Genomic DNA, 14,086 nt, shown 5'->3' with positions numbered 1-14,086 from the left:
TTATTTATTTAATTTTTTTTTTACAAGGAGCAAATGTTTAGTTAAATGACAATTGTTTAGCACTATTTCATTTCATTTACCATTTCCAAATTAAAATTGAGTATTAATACGTAAGGAAAAAGAAAGAGGGGAGATTAACGGCACTCTCTCCATTCTTGTTTCATCTATTTGCCTTTGTAGTTGTTTTTTTTTTACACAAATAGACGAAGCATATATTAGGCTAGTTGCCAAAGTTTGCAAAACGATCCCCGGCTAACATCCCACCACAGTGAGAGTAACCATAATAATGTATGTAGGTTCTGTGGAACCAAAAATTACAGACCAAAGTAATTCCCAAAAAAGGAAGATAACAACTAATATGGACAAACACTGCTAAACCAAAGCAGGGGCAAAAAATCTTCCTTCCCTCCGTTCGTTCTCCCATCCATCTTCCCTTGTAGTTGTTTCAATGCACATGTTTGAACATAAACGTAATCAACTACTCCTTGTTAAACATAGGGTAGTATGCACTATAAAGAAAGGTTTACGTATAAAGGGCTAAAAGTCCTAGGATCATACTGTCGGCATTTAATTTACAAAAAGTCTATGTATGACAAAGTCATTTTAACATTCAAACACACGTTTAAATATATACTGATGAACACGTCAAAAAAAGGTATATACAGATGAATATCAATTAAAAACAATTAACCCCTAATACGATGATAAGATCATATCGACAAATGCCAATAAAAACTAACAAAAATACTAATGACAAAAAAAATGTCAAAAATATTCATTGAAAAACATACTCCGTGAAATTCAAGTGGATTGACTATTCGATAGATAATATTACATTCTCGAAAATTTTACAGTAATGCTTTAAAATTAACTTATAACAACTTTTTCCTCTCGAAGAAATTCTTCAAGTAAAAATATTGCAAACCAGCCACAGTTGAACAAACAAGAAATGAAAGAAAACCCAACCAATACATCCTAGAGTTGGTTGTTCTATTCAAAGCTTGCATCTCTTCTTCCCTGTAGATCAAATAAAATCTTTTTTAGCTATCTACATAAACCTTTGTTATTCGTGTAAATTCAAAAGGAAACTCACCTATCACGGAGGTAGAACATTTCTTCATGAATGGAATTTACAGTATCCATTAGCTTCTTTAACTCCAATTCCATGACCTGATAAGAATAAATTTAGGTTTAATTTTTACACATTTTTTTATAAGAAAATAATAATAAATATAACAAAAGTGAACGAGATAATTACAATTTCCATCATTTAAAGAGACTTAATTGGTGAAGAAACTTTTGACAAGACATGGCAAGTAATTTTACAATATAGAACAACTCCATACAAAAGGTTCTTTGCTGAAATTTAATCACATAATTCTTACCATGATACGTAACTTCAAGTCCTTTTAAATCAAGATAACAAAATAACATTGATTGAATCATTTTTTGATTGAATGTGAGAGAGGTGAGGCCCAAACTTTCTGATTATGGAAAGAGCAAATGAATTTTTTTTTTTTTTTAATTTCTAAAAAGTGGATCTTTTCTAAATAAAACACTGTAAAAACAACCTGCAATAAACAATAAAAGAAAGTGTAAAAACTAATTCAAAGGTGTATATTAGTTTCTCACTTTCTCTTGCCCCTCTAATGAACAAAGACCTTAAAAAAAAATCAGTTTCAAAGATGCCAAGTGTTTTAAGCTTTTTCCTCTATTAAAACAACCAAGCCCAACATGTACAATTGTTGTGTTCATGCATAAAAGGCCAAAACAATACTTGGAGAATCAAACACGTCCCCCTTTGTATACATACATATATAAAGCAATATCTCTAAAAACAGAAAAAGACAATAATGTATAAAGAACAAGGGACGATAGTAAGCAGCTATAACAACTTGCAGAAAAAAAAAAAAACTCTCGCCTAAAAAATGTCCTCCTTTCCTTTATTTGACACATGATCATTCAAAAAAAATGACAAATATAAGATAACTAGGAAGGATCTAATAAACTTAAAAGTTAAACAAGAACACTAGGATGTTGGAAGTATCAATCAAGCAAAGCACAACATTCTCAAACAGTTCCTGCTACAGAACATAGCAGGTTCCCCTCCCTGTAATGAACTGACTTAGGGGAGGTTATTAAAGGTAACTTAGTATGTTAGTAGTCATCAAATTTAGCATAATAAGGAAGAATAGGCAATGAACCAAAGATGCCACCTGTGCAAATGAGACAAAAATTTAGTCTAGAAACATCCTAGGGATGAAGGATGTAAATATAAAAAGGGAAGAGAGATATGGAGAAAGGAGGCAGAAATTTGTATTAAAGGGAAACCTTAACAGAGTGATAGCCTCAAGCTATTTTGAGTGTGATAGCCTCAAGCTATTTTAAGTGTGATAGCCTCAAGCTATTTTAAGTGTAATAGCCTCAAGCTATTACTCCTATCATTTTGTAACCCTTCCACCATTATCAACCAATATTAAAGCTTCCATCTTTATTAATTCTTCATATTAAATCAATATACAAAAATCAGATTATATTGTTCACTCAAAGAATCAATCTTTTCCTCTTTTTTTCCTGTTATTTGCGTGAGTTAAGTTAGCAGAAAATCCAGTTCATTGCACTCTATTATGGATTTCTGACCACATTCTCCATAGGGCCCTCTGATATCTTCCTTAGACGAACTCAGATTATGGAAGAAGGAGAAGAAGGTATCAACAACAACTGGTTTTATTTTGGCATAGCTCATGATGTTCATATTGATCTATTATACACTCTGCATCTAGCATTGGGTCGACCTCATACAATAACTATCCTAGCTCTACCCTATCTTTTGTTTCATATATTCTGGAACAATCACAAACACTTTTTTGATCATGGATTGACTAGCAGAAATTCAATGCGTAATCTCAGCATTCAATGTGTATTCCTAGATAATCTCAAATACTTTGATTGGCGAAAAATTTCAGCATTATTTAGCCCAAAATACAAGATATAGATCATCCAAAGCATTGATTAGCATCATCCTTGTTTGCAATGGCAACAATCAAACAATAGATATATATACTCTAAAGAGTCTAAACACAGAATCCATAATGAGGTAAGTAAGAAGTCAGTCTTGACCCTATGAGGAATGATCCTTTAAGATTGTTGGGTTTCTCGATAAAAGCTATATTAACCCATGACTTTTAAAGCCAATGGCCCTGTCCAAAAGGAGTAAAGCCCTTTGATGTTTGTCCCAACTCAATTGCCGTTGACCACTACTACTCAAAACTCCAAGCAAATGCTCAAATCTAAATCAGCAGCACCATAAGCAAACCCCTACAGTTTCCTAACAAAAGAGAAGTGTTTTAAGGCAACTGAAGACCATCTCTCAATCTATCTACATCCATCCAGAGAAGGGTTGGAGACTTGTGCAAGCTAAATCCAAGGAAGCAACACTGGAAACTCATATTCTCTTTGCATGTAATGGAAATAGAAAATTATATCTCAATCCCTATATGATAACAATTGATTTGGGATCACTCTTAAGGAATGCAGCTCAATTTTAAAAACCATCTCTCCCTAAAATTTAGAAATATCTACAATACCACCGCAGTATTTATGGAAGTCTTATTACGTATCATTGACACTATGGTTGAATAACAATGGTGAAGGGAAAGAGAGAGGAAGGAAAAGGAGGGAATTAAAAGGGTGATTAGGGAAAGGAGAGAGTGACATTCCATTTTACTTCATCTCTCCAACAATAGAGGAATTTAGTTTATTAGAGGGGAAGGACAATGAATCCCTCCATTTCCTTTCCCTTCCCTATGTCATATCCAAATAAGAAAAATTATATCCTTTTCTTTCCCTGCCCTCCTTTACCATCCAACTATTCCTATCCAAACATACATAAGGGTTACATGGGAACTTATAAATGTTGAAAATGTCCTAATGTTTGAACATGTAGCCAATTACGGGACAAAAATCAACTTCTTACCAAGAGCATACATAAAAATTGTCAATTTACAACGATAATTAAGTAACCATGATCATGACCCTAACTGCCACCAAAGATAGAATCTTGAAGAGCTAGATGGTAGATCTGAATACATAATGACCTCAGAGTAAATCAACTCGAGCTATACAATTGCATTAAGAGCTAATTCTCCCACCCAAATTTTGATGAATTTTTGGTAATCAGGTAACAATGCAATGCATAACCCTCAATCTCTCATCCACAGTACAACATTAGCTACTTTGGCTAAGCAACCAGAATGATCAAAGCATCGAAAACTCACAAATCTAGATATACCGAATATGAGTCCCAAGCCCCATACTCAACATAATAAGCCTTATTCATAGTCAATTCATCATCATCCTCATTCCAATTTACCCTTTTCGCCACACAAATTGCAACAACTAACTCATCAAATAGAAAATACAATATAATTAAATATGAGTCCCAAGCCCCATATTCAACATAATAAGCCTTATTCATAGTCAATTCATCATCATCCTCATTCCAATATACCCTTTTCGCAACACGAATTAAAACAACTAACTCATCAAACAGAAAATACAATATAATTAAACACAACTGGAGCACTATGAAAACAAAATTTACCTCAACGGTGCCCTTCTTAGCAACACTACCCCAATCCTTAGCAGCAACACCAGTCTTCCAATCAAAATCAATAGTTACAGTAACAGGCGGGTTATGCTCCGGCGTCCAAAAACACGCCATATAATCCCCTGACTCCACAGCAGTATAGGCAAACTGCCCTGATTCCACATGATCTGCAGTGTGATAGTTATTCCCATACGCCGACGTCACCTACAAACACAATCAAATCAAATTAGGGTTTCCAAATCACAAAAATTAGGGTTTCCAATTCACCAAATCAAAAATCAAAATCCAAAATTACCCGAACAGTGACTCTGTGAGTATCAGGCAAAGGATAACCCTCATTGGGATTGACGATGTGATACTTTCCGACGGTCATGGAATTGCTCTTGATATCTTCGGAAATGCATTTAGTATGGCCAGATTGAAGATCAAATCTAAGGGATTGGGTAATGGTGAGCAAAAACCCTAGAATTACGAAAATTTGTAATGACCTTTGGATCATTTTCGCAGAATTCTAGGGATTTGATTTGAGGAATTTCTCTCTCTAGAAATTGCAGCAGCTCATAAAATTGCGTCGAATTCGCAGTCGATATAGAGGAGAGAGAATGAATTGGGGGAAAGAGAGTCAAAGGAGGAGAGTACGAGGGAAGGGAGAGCCTCTTTTCTTTGTTTTTTTTTTTTTTTTTTTTTTTTTTGAGTAATTAAATAAAAAATAAATTAGATTTGTGTTGTAAACTGAGAAGATGTGATTGGAGATTGGAGGAATTGTAGCTTACGTGGTGTGTTCTTATTGGAAGGTATACGTTATTTTGGAGGACTTTTTTTTTTTTGACAATGGAGGATTTTTTTTAGAATCAAAAGCCATGAAAAACTTTGACCTTATTTTGAGTTTTTGATGGGAAATTTTTTTAAATTGTAATAAACTAATTATAATTAATTATACTACACCGTAATTTATTAAAAGGATTCTTATTAAAAAAAACATTTATTAAAAAAATTTCTCCAAAATTCCTTTGAGTTATCTAATTCTCCGTATTCTTTTTGTTTTTTTTAAGTGTTAAACTAATTGATTTCAATATTTGAGTAATAAAATGTCAGTTAATACGGAGTAGATCGCAACAATTAAGATTTTGATTAAAAGTTCGAAGCTGAAATTAAAACTTTCAAACTCGTATTATCTAATAATTGTACTCCACTTTCTAAAACTATCACTAAAAAATTATTAAGTACATAAACTGGAAGAAGCTTAATAATTTATCCAAACTAAAACGCGCAATCACATTATATTCATCATAATGTCAGCTCTAGTACAAATTTAATTTGCAATTGAACTACATATTAACCTAGCCTAACTTTAGATTTGCCTATATCTAAATTGTCATTGTTAGGCTTTCAAGGAGAGGTGAATTGATATCTTGTCACCATCATCCCATGCATCTGACCACAACTGCCAGCCACCACCAACACTACATGCACCACTGCCTTCAGCCCGCCATGCCACCTCGCCATCCCCACTAGACCTCTCCTGCACTTCCTCTTCTCTCCACGGCCACCACTACAGCGCCTAAACCAAACCACCAACACGGCTCCACCAAAACCTACAACTAACCACTGAATGGCAGAGGGGTTGGTTTGTGGATTCCACCAAGGCTTCTGCGATATAACAAAGAAAAAAGGAGGAAATGTTCTGAGATCATAAAATCAGGGCAAAAATTCTATAACATTTCCTCTACCTTGTGCTTAGAAACTACAATTCGTGTCATCACGGTAGGACAGGAAGCTCCATTTTGTCAAAGGAGAACAAACTAACTCGTCCATCATCTACATGACCAACTTTTATGGGAAGTCCATTGCTTTGTCTCTCCAGCACTTTGATATCAGATAGTGAAGGTGGATGGCCACTGAATATCACAATATCAAATTGAATTATCAAGTGAACATATTTGGAAAATACCACAGTTCGATCACTTCATGTCTTATGCAATCATGTAATATTATCAACTATGATTTCCTATCTTCTACAGAGTGTATCATTTAATCATCTTCCAATGCAACATTTATAACTCATAAAGAAGACAAAATTGTTATTTTCAGCAGTCACAAAGAAAAGATTTGTAATTTTGGGGTCAATTAAGCTAACATAATCTACAAAAACATTATAAAACTTACATCATATATGGTATGACAGCATAATAGCATATGTCAACATAATTATAAGGAAACATAAGCCCATAAGGCAGTAACAAATAATTCAGAACCCTCTGAATCCCAAACTCTCTGACCGTAATTTGACTACATGTAATATTCCTAACGATCCTCACGTATTTGAGATAGAAGTACATGATTTCTATGTAATATAATATGGTCTCATCTATTATATGACAAGTATGAGCTAGAATTTTGCAAAGCTTCACACTTTTTGAAATTTCATTGGACTCGATAAGAAAAATTGCGAAAATTCCAGCTATGAAAAAAAACAGAATAATTGTCCAGAAGCAATTACCTGGTAGGATAGACAACAAAATTTGGATCTCCAGGGCATGTCTTCTTGAACTGGCTGTTTGGAAGATAAACTTCATAAACGGGTAAATGGGCAATAAATTTTGATTCTTCAAGAAATCTCTTCTCAAAATAGTTCGGAAGAGCATCTTCAGAAATAGGACTTGCTTCCTCGAGTTGTAAATTTTTCAATGACTGAACAATGGAAGTCCCAGCAACTATCATTTGTGTCGCATTGTTGTTTTCAGATGTATTATCAGGAACCAGTGTGCAATTCTTTATGCTCTTCAGGCTCCATGGAGTGCCAAGCCTCCCTACAATGTAGCCAAGAGACTTAAGATGCTGATATATTTTGAAACCTTCCCAACTGCAACCACTCTTATCTTCTGCAACTTTTGGATAGATCTCTCTTAAAGAAAGTGCAGTATTTTTATCATCAACAAGAAGCAATGCCCCTATTTGTACTAAAAACCTATCATATCGAACACTTATCAGAGACACAAACAGATACAGGTAAACATCTTTAATGAGGACAACTCCATACATCTGATGTGTCAATAGCTTTTCCTAAACGTCAGCTGGATTAAATTTATTATAAAAAACAAAGCTTATTGAACATTGCTTGCCTATATGAAGGATGATCATATCATTGTCCGAGAAGCAATTTCGATAAATATCAGTGACTGTGCAAGAGGCACATTTTAAAAAAGAAGATTGTCAGCTTTGATTTAAACAGATTACGGATTTAATTATATGAATGTATAAATTAAGAGTTTTCTTGTCAAAAGCACGCCAGGAACAGAAAATCAACAAAAGCAACATGCCTCGAGAGAATATTATAGTTAGCATAATACACATGGTACTCAGTCTCACACCAAAAATAATCTACCTTAAATCATTAAGAAACTTCAGCTGTCAATGGGGCAAGATTATTTAGCAAAACAATCTCATAGAATAAACGGGAATAAATCAAAAGGCATCACAAAAATCCAATTGACATTTGGCAAAGCAGTGAAAGGGAATGAAAAATAAACGCATCTTTGTTAAGGTAAGGGATATACAATGGTAAAAAAATAAACTTTGGCCAAAAAAGGTCATCAGATAACTTACAATGTCTCTTCAATTGATAGATATATCTTGCCATTACGATTGATCCCCATCGATTTCAACAAATTGCCCTTGTGTTTCATGATCTCAGCCATACCCAATTCATCTTTCCAACAAGCCTTAAAGACAACACTCCTATAATAGAAAGATCACACGCTGTTTAGTAATTCTGAGTACATTCAAAATTTCCCAACCTCGCATATTGGAATACATAACCTGAATTGCAATCTGGTTTGGGAACCTGCTTCACTGTACAATTCTTCATCTGCAGAATCTTGTGAAGAGAACTCAGAATCACTCATTCCTTGCAAAGAAGTTAACAACACCTCTGCCTCCAATCTACCATCCATAGCTGTATTTATCACCGATGTTGCAAAAACACAATAACCTAGTTCAGGCTAAGGGTCTCCAAATCAGATCAAGTTAGCTCATTGTAACAGACCTATAAAATCTTATGATGGATCAACGTTGAACACTTGAACATAAATTTAATCAACGAGACAACATGCAGGCAAAAGACTTTACATAGCAATTGTAAATACAGAGGGAATACGATTTTGATTGTTAAAGTTATGTTATTTTCTCTAAATTTGTGGGTTACATATCAATGCTATTATTTTAGACAACGTATGGCTATTCTTGAATGATAATATTTTCTTCCCGTCAAAAAAAAAAAAAAAAAATTACAGCAATGCGAAATCCCATAATCAATACAGTACACATCACACATCTCCACCTAGAATGTTTTTTAAAAAAATCACAAGAAACTAAGCATCCTAAAGCCTATCATTTCCCACTGCAATTTCTTTAAACCGGTCGCGATTTCATCTATATTGTACTTAATTCTCACTTTTAGGTAGGGGGTGGATCTTGTTAAGCAAGATTGCAGCTCAATTAGGAAAAACTAAATTAAAATTACTTGCAATTACAGTGGATATCAACTGTATCTGAATTAATCAAATTATAATTACTAAGGGTTTAAAATAAATCAGCCTAATCTCGTGATTCAGGACTATTGTAATTAAACTAAAAGAAATGCTTGATGATTGAAATGAATAAAATAAAATTACCCGCACTTGAAAATTAAATGACTAAATTCAAATGAAATAATGAAGAGTTAAGTAGAATGAATTTACTTACAATAAATTGCAATGACTAAAAATTGGAAAAATTGGCATGCCTTCCAATTTTTAGATCAAGTAACTAAAAATATAATCTTTATTTAAGTTATAATACGGAGTATAAATTAAAGTAGCTAAATAATCTAACAATATAAATTAAAAAGTGAAACTTGAATACAAATAGCGTTGAATGAAACTAACCGTGATTTGCAGTCGGCGCCGGAGAAATGGTAGCCGCCGGTTTTGAGGGTTTTTGGGAGAGAGAGAGTCATGTGTGTGAGATCTGTGAAGTAATGACTTTGTATTTTTTATTTTTTTTATTTATGGTCCTAAGAGACCAGTTCTCAAACACAACTGGTCTCTTCAATTGATTGTTCTTTTACCTGTTTTTGGGCCTTGGGCCTAACAGAACAGTTCTCAAACACAACTGGACTCTTTAATTAGCTGTTTTTTTAAGTAAAAAAAGTAAGTAGTCCGTAACCCCGTTTTTTTTTCCTTCACCTTTTTCTCTCTCCTCTCTCTCAAGTCTCAACAGTAGAAATACCAAAATCAAGATTTGGAGAAGACAGACTATACTCAAATTTCAGGCAGACCTTCAGTATTCATTCAGGTAAGAATTCTAATTTTATTTTTATTTTTTTATTATTTTAAAATTTTGTTTTGCAATAATCGATTTTTATTTTCAATTTCGGCTGATTACTATGTAAGGAAAGATTGTTGAATGATTAACAATGCCCATAATTTTCTATTTGTTTCCGATTAGTAATAATTTACTGCTCATATATTTCTGTTAATTTAAGTTCCAATTACATTTGAAAATAAACCTATACTAGTACAATTTTTCGTTCAAGAATCAATTAAACTATTATGTGGTACGATTGATTGAATCTAACTAGTAATTGTTATAGAATAGTAATTCCAGAAATCTGTGTTCAATCATTCATCAAAGAATGACTGATTACAACTTAGGAAAGTCCATTTTGAATTTTTCAAGCTTTTTCTCAACTTTGTAAATTATATTCAGAAAAGATTGCCTCCCATCTATGATGTATGCCAATGTCCCTATTGACCCTACATGAACAAAATCGTTTTGCTTGTGTTTGTAGCACACTAGTTACGCTGTATCCGCTGTTTTGATCACCATTTGTAGCATCAACTAGCTTATATAGGTTCATCTTGATTGCGCTCTTAGGGCCTGTTCTAATAGACTGAAATCAGTTGAACTGAAATGAATATTTTATAAGAGAAGGAAATTAGGAGCTGAACTGAACTGAAAATAATACTTCCGGGGTTGATGGATGAGATGATTATGTTCAGGCTATGTATGAGTATTTGTGTTGCTGAACGTTTTTTTAACTCATTGTGTACATTTATGAGTTTGAAATTCAAACTTATGCATGAAGGAATGTAGCCCTGCTTAGCATATGAATTAGCTTCATTACTAATATCTTATAAGGCGGTACCTTTATCAGAGGGAGAAATGTGTGAGGGTTTTTTTGTGAGAAAATCCTATCTTAATCACTTGTTGTAACTTGTAATTTAATCAGTCCAATTCTTTTTGTTAGGTTCTTATTGTCTACCCTCAATATAGGAGTTTAGCTTCCCCTTAATACTTCTCCATTGGATGCTAAGACCATCATATCTTCCCCCGTCTTTCATAGCTTTTGTGGGGTTCGTCTCACTGTCGTTTGAAAGCTGAAGAGAATTCAAATGCAAATATCAAGTAATAAGGAAGATTAAACTCAAGGAACTGAACCTAGTGATGTGAAAGATGCTCAATATTACTACAAAAGTAGCCATTATTGGTGCAAATAAGATGAATAGATTTCTACTCGTATATAGCTGCAAAGAAAGTGTAGGTTTATTATATTGGAATTATTGATGATTGTGAGCTGATTTAGCAACCATATATCCAATGACCCAAAAGATTCATTATTTTTTGAGGTATTATGGATTTTATCAATATGGCTTTGCAAGCTTTTTATTTTTTGTTTTCTTATTGCAAACGAGCTGACCGTCTATGGTTTCTGGATGCTCGCTGAGTGGAAACTGTATATCTGTTTCAATATATAGGGTAAGTTTTGTGTGCATTTAACCCCTCCCCGATATTGGTGCTGGCAGGGCTTTTCAGAGGCCTTGTGGTTATATTGATGTAGGATTGAAGTAATTTAGCAAATAGTTTAGATTTCAACCCTTTTCATCAGGAGATGGATTTGCTCATTGGGCATAATGTCTGTCAATAAAAGATCGTTTGGTTGTCATTTGATGATGGTGCTCTGTAATGGTTAATTCTTATTAACCTGACTATGTTGCAAACCTCGTATGATAAGCTGGCACCTCAGATTTGAATGTTGTAATTATTAAGGTAGAAACTCCATACTCTTGACAAAAATAATGCTACTAGGAGAGCAGCAACACTAACATGAATGACTTTTGAATTTAGCTTTTGCCTTTGACTTTATCACAGATTAGGGCTGCTTTGTGGTAAGAATTTTTTGAAGCTTGCTGTTTTCTCTTTTGAAATGATGTGTGCTCTTTCTATCTAATGTCTCTTTATAGAAATGGAAGAATCGGAGAGGGCAGCAATAAGGGCTGCCTCTAAAGAGGTTTCTCATGAAGTCAATACTCTGATGAATGCGGAGGCTATTGATTCGCTCAAGCAAATGCAACACCTCATATTAGGAAGATTGCAAGACAGCAATGCAGTGCTTTCACATTTTAACGAATACTCAGAGAATTGTTATGCAGATGTCATGGCTGACTTTTCAAAAAACACTCGTCTTTTGAAATCAATGAAGACTGACCTTGACTACATATTTCTGAAGCTGAGAAGCATGAAGTCCAAGATATTTGCTACTTATCCTGATGCGTTTCCTAATGAATCCTTGGAAGTGGTCGACACTAGACCAGACCTTGAGGTGCCTGTGTGTGAAGAGAGTCAGCAAGGTCATCCTAGTCCGACAGTAACCCATGATTCCCATCAACCACCAACAGTATAATACATTATTTGAACGTTAACCATCTTACATTGTAGTTTGAACCTTGTTGAGTACTTGAGTGAGCTCTACTGTCAACTTTAAATCTATGGTATAGAGTATAGTTTTACTCCAAGAATCTCTCTCTTGTTAGTTGTTTACAATTTGAATTTTCACTTTGGGGTTTCATCACCCCAACTGGAACCACCATAGTGACCCACCATCACATCTAGCCTTTTCATTATTCCATTGCCAACTACATTCACCAACTATCTGCTTCACCACTAGTCGACTACCATCTCTTATATCAATGTTATCCCAACCCGCTGTTCAACTAAGTGTTCATCTCTTATAGGAAGCTGCTAAGAGGTTGTCCTTAAAGGGAAGGTGCACCCAGGCAGGCGAGCATAGGTGCACCCAGTGTATGTTAGATGCTCTCCAAGCCAAGTAACATATACGCCGCAACCAACTATAAAACTATGTCATTTACATTTTCATGTGCTAACGTAGTGTAAGGAGTATGTTTTACGAATATAATATTGCTAATTATGGATTGAGATTCTGGACCCTCCTAGGCTCCTACCACCAAGGGCCTCGGGTGGTAACCCCTCGATTCAACCATCGCCGGCCTTGCCCGTCCTTAACCTCCTTTGCCCCATATATATTGTTCTAGCCCACCCTACGTTGTAACCCTCTTTTTTTTTGTGAATAATTTGTACCCCTCTTTATTTTTGATATTCATCAAATGTCTTTGAGGTTTTTTTCTAAGAAAATATCTCAAATACCCTTGTAACTTTGTTATTAGCTTTAAGAGTGCCTCCGAGACACTTGTAAACATTTGCCTTATTTAAAATATACAAGTTGTTGAATAAATACAACGAATTGAGTGAACTACATATAGCCTAAAGTTCTATTGTCAAAACTTTTGTCAATTATCTAAATACAAACTTCATTTATCTATATCAAAAATAACCTAAATAAAAATATAAATTGAATCCGCTTCTAAATCAAACGCGTATAAAATGTAACACACAACGCGTCTCAGATTCTCAATCCTTAATACGAGTACTATACACAAAAACAAAGGTACCCGTACGATAATGGACAATTGTACACATTGAAATATTTAAATAAAAAAAAAAGAGACGTAGAAGTTAGTGAAACAGCAGAAGTTAATTGCGCATTAATGTACTCATCATGTAGTGTCTCACTATTCTGACTTTATTTTCTCCTTTTGTTGGGCAAATAAACATTAATTAAATAGTAATTACTCTTAAACCCCATAATCAATTAGTTAAAGGGTAACCTGGTAGGTGGTCCATAGATCTAGTTACATGCACTGATCCCGGCATTGATAATTCTAAGATTTGTAACGTTGGAAAATCCAATTATTATACTCGTAGTGAGTTGAGTGAGTGATTAAGTGAGTGGAGTGCTTTGGGGACAACACACTCAATTACTCATCACTTCATACTTACGTCTTCAACATCATTTTTTCTATGCTTCCTTTTGGACTTTTGGTGGTCGTTTGCCTAAGCATAAATGTTGTAGCCCTTGTAGGAAATGGTTTGTAGGAATTTTAGGCAAGGCGAAGAACCCTTTTAATTACTCATATGACTAAGTTTAATCTATATATACATGCTCAAATATTGATCACACAGACTCACAGTGATGTATGCGAATATTACAAAAGACAAAGTAAGACATTTAATTTGGAAATGAGTGAGTTTAAATTCTCATGCTAAGTATTTTATTGCCGTCCACTTATTTTCTACTCC

General features: G+C 34.2%; 3 protein-coding genes across 9 annotated transcripts; 1 reads left to right on the top strand and 2 right to left on the bottom strand.

The window, feature by feature from the left end:
- Window positions 1–748: 748 nt before the first annotated feature.
- Window positions 749–5,304, bottom strand: LOC110706363 (transmembrane emp24 domain-containing protein p24delta9-like). The gene is made up of 4 exons (XM_021884279.1): window positions 4,905–5,304; window positions 4,604–4,813; window positions 1,094–1,170; window positions 749–1,017 (listed from the first exon to the last, which is right to left on the bottom strand). Exons 1-4 carry the CDS (start codon window positions 5,106–5,108, stop codon window positions 873–875), a joined length of 636 nt encoding a protein of 211 aa, XP_021739971.1. The 5' UTR covers window positions 5,109–5,304; the 3' UTR covers window positions 749–872.
- Window positions 5,305–5,859: 555 nt separating this feature from the next.
- Window positions 5,860–9,731, bottom strand: LOC110706362. Of its 7 annotated transcripts, none has more exons than XM_021884278.1 (6): window positions 9,535–9,731; window positions 8,429–8,610; window positions 8,216–8,347; window positions 7,110–7,577; window positions 6,340–6,507; window positions 5,860–6,293 (listed from the first exon to the last, which is right to left on the bottom strand). In XM_021884278.1, exons 2-5 carry the CDS (start codon window positions 8,560–8,562, stop codon window positions 6,369–6,371), a joined length of 873 nt encoding a protein of 290 aa, XP_021739970.1. In that variant the 5' UTR covers window positions 8,563–8,610; window positions 9,535–9,731; the 3' UTR covers window positions 5,860–6,293; window positions 6,340–6,368. The 7 variants fall into 7 exon arrangements, with proteins under 7 accessions (XP_021739970.1, XP_021739969.1, XP_021739965.1 ...); XM_021884277.1 differs by having other exon boundaries at window positions 5,860–6,259; XM_021884273.1 differs by having other exon boundaries at window positions 5,860–6,507; window positions 8,429–8,654.
- A 65-nt stretch (window positions 9,732–9,796) lies between these two features.
- On the top strand, window positions 9,797–12,444 carry LOC110706364 (kxDL motif-containing protein 1-like). Its single transcript, XM_021884280.1, has 2 exons — window positions 9,797–9,943; window positions 11,893–12,444. The coding sequence occupies exon 2, from the start codon at window positions 11,895–11,897 to the stop codon at window positions 12,330–12,332; it is 438 nt and encodes a 145-aa protein (XP_021739972.1). The 5' UTR covers window positions 9,797–9,943; window positions 11,893–11,894; the 3' UTR covers window positions 12,333–12,444.
- The last annotated feature ends 1,642 nt before the right edge of the window (window positions 12,445–14,086 follow it).

The sequence above is a fragment of the Chenopodium quinoa genome, unplaced genomic scaffold (assembly GCF_001683475.1).
Source record: "Chenopodium quinoa cultivar QQ74 unplaced genomic scaffold, ASM168347v1, whole genome shotgun sequence".
Taxonomy (NCBI): domain Eukaryota; kingdom Viridiplantae; phylum Streptophyta; class Magnoliopsida; order Caryophyllales; family Amaranthaceae; genus Chenopodium; species Chenopodium quinoa.
This window is presented reverse-complemented; position numbering and strand designations above follow the sequence as displayed.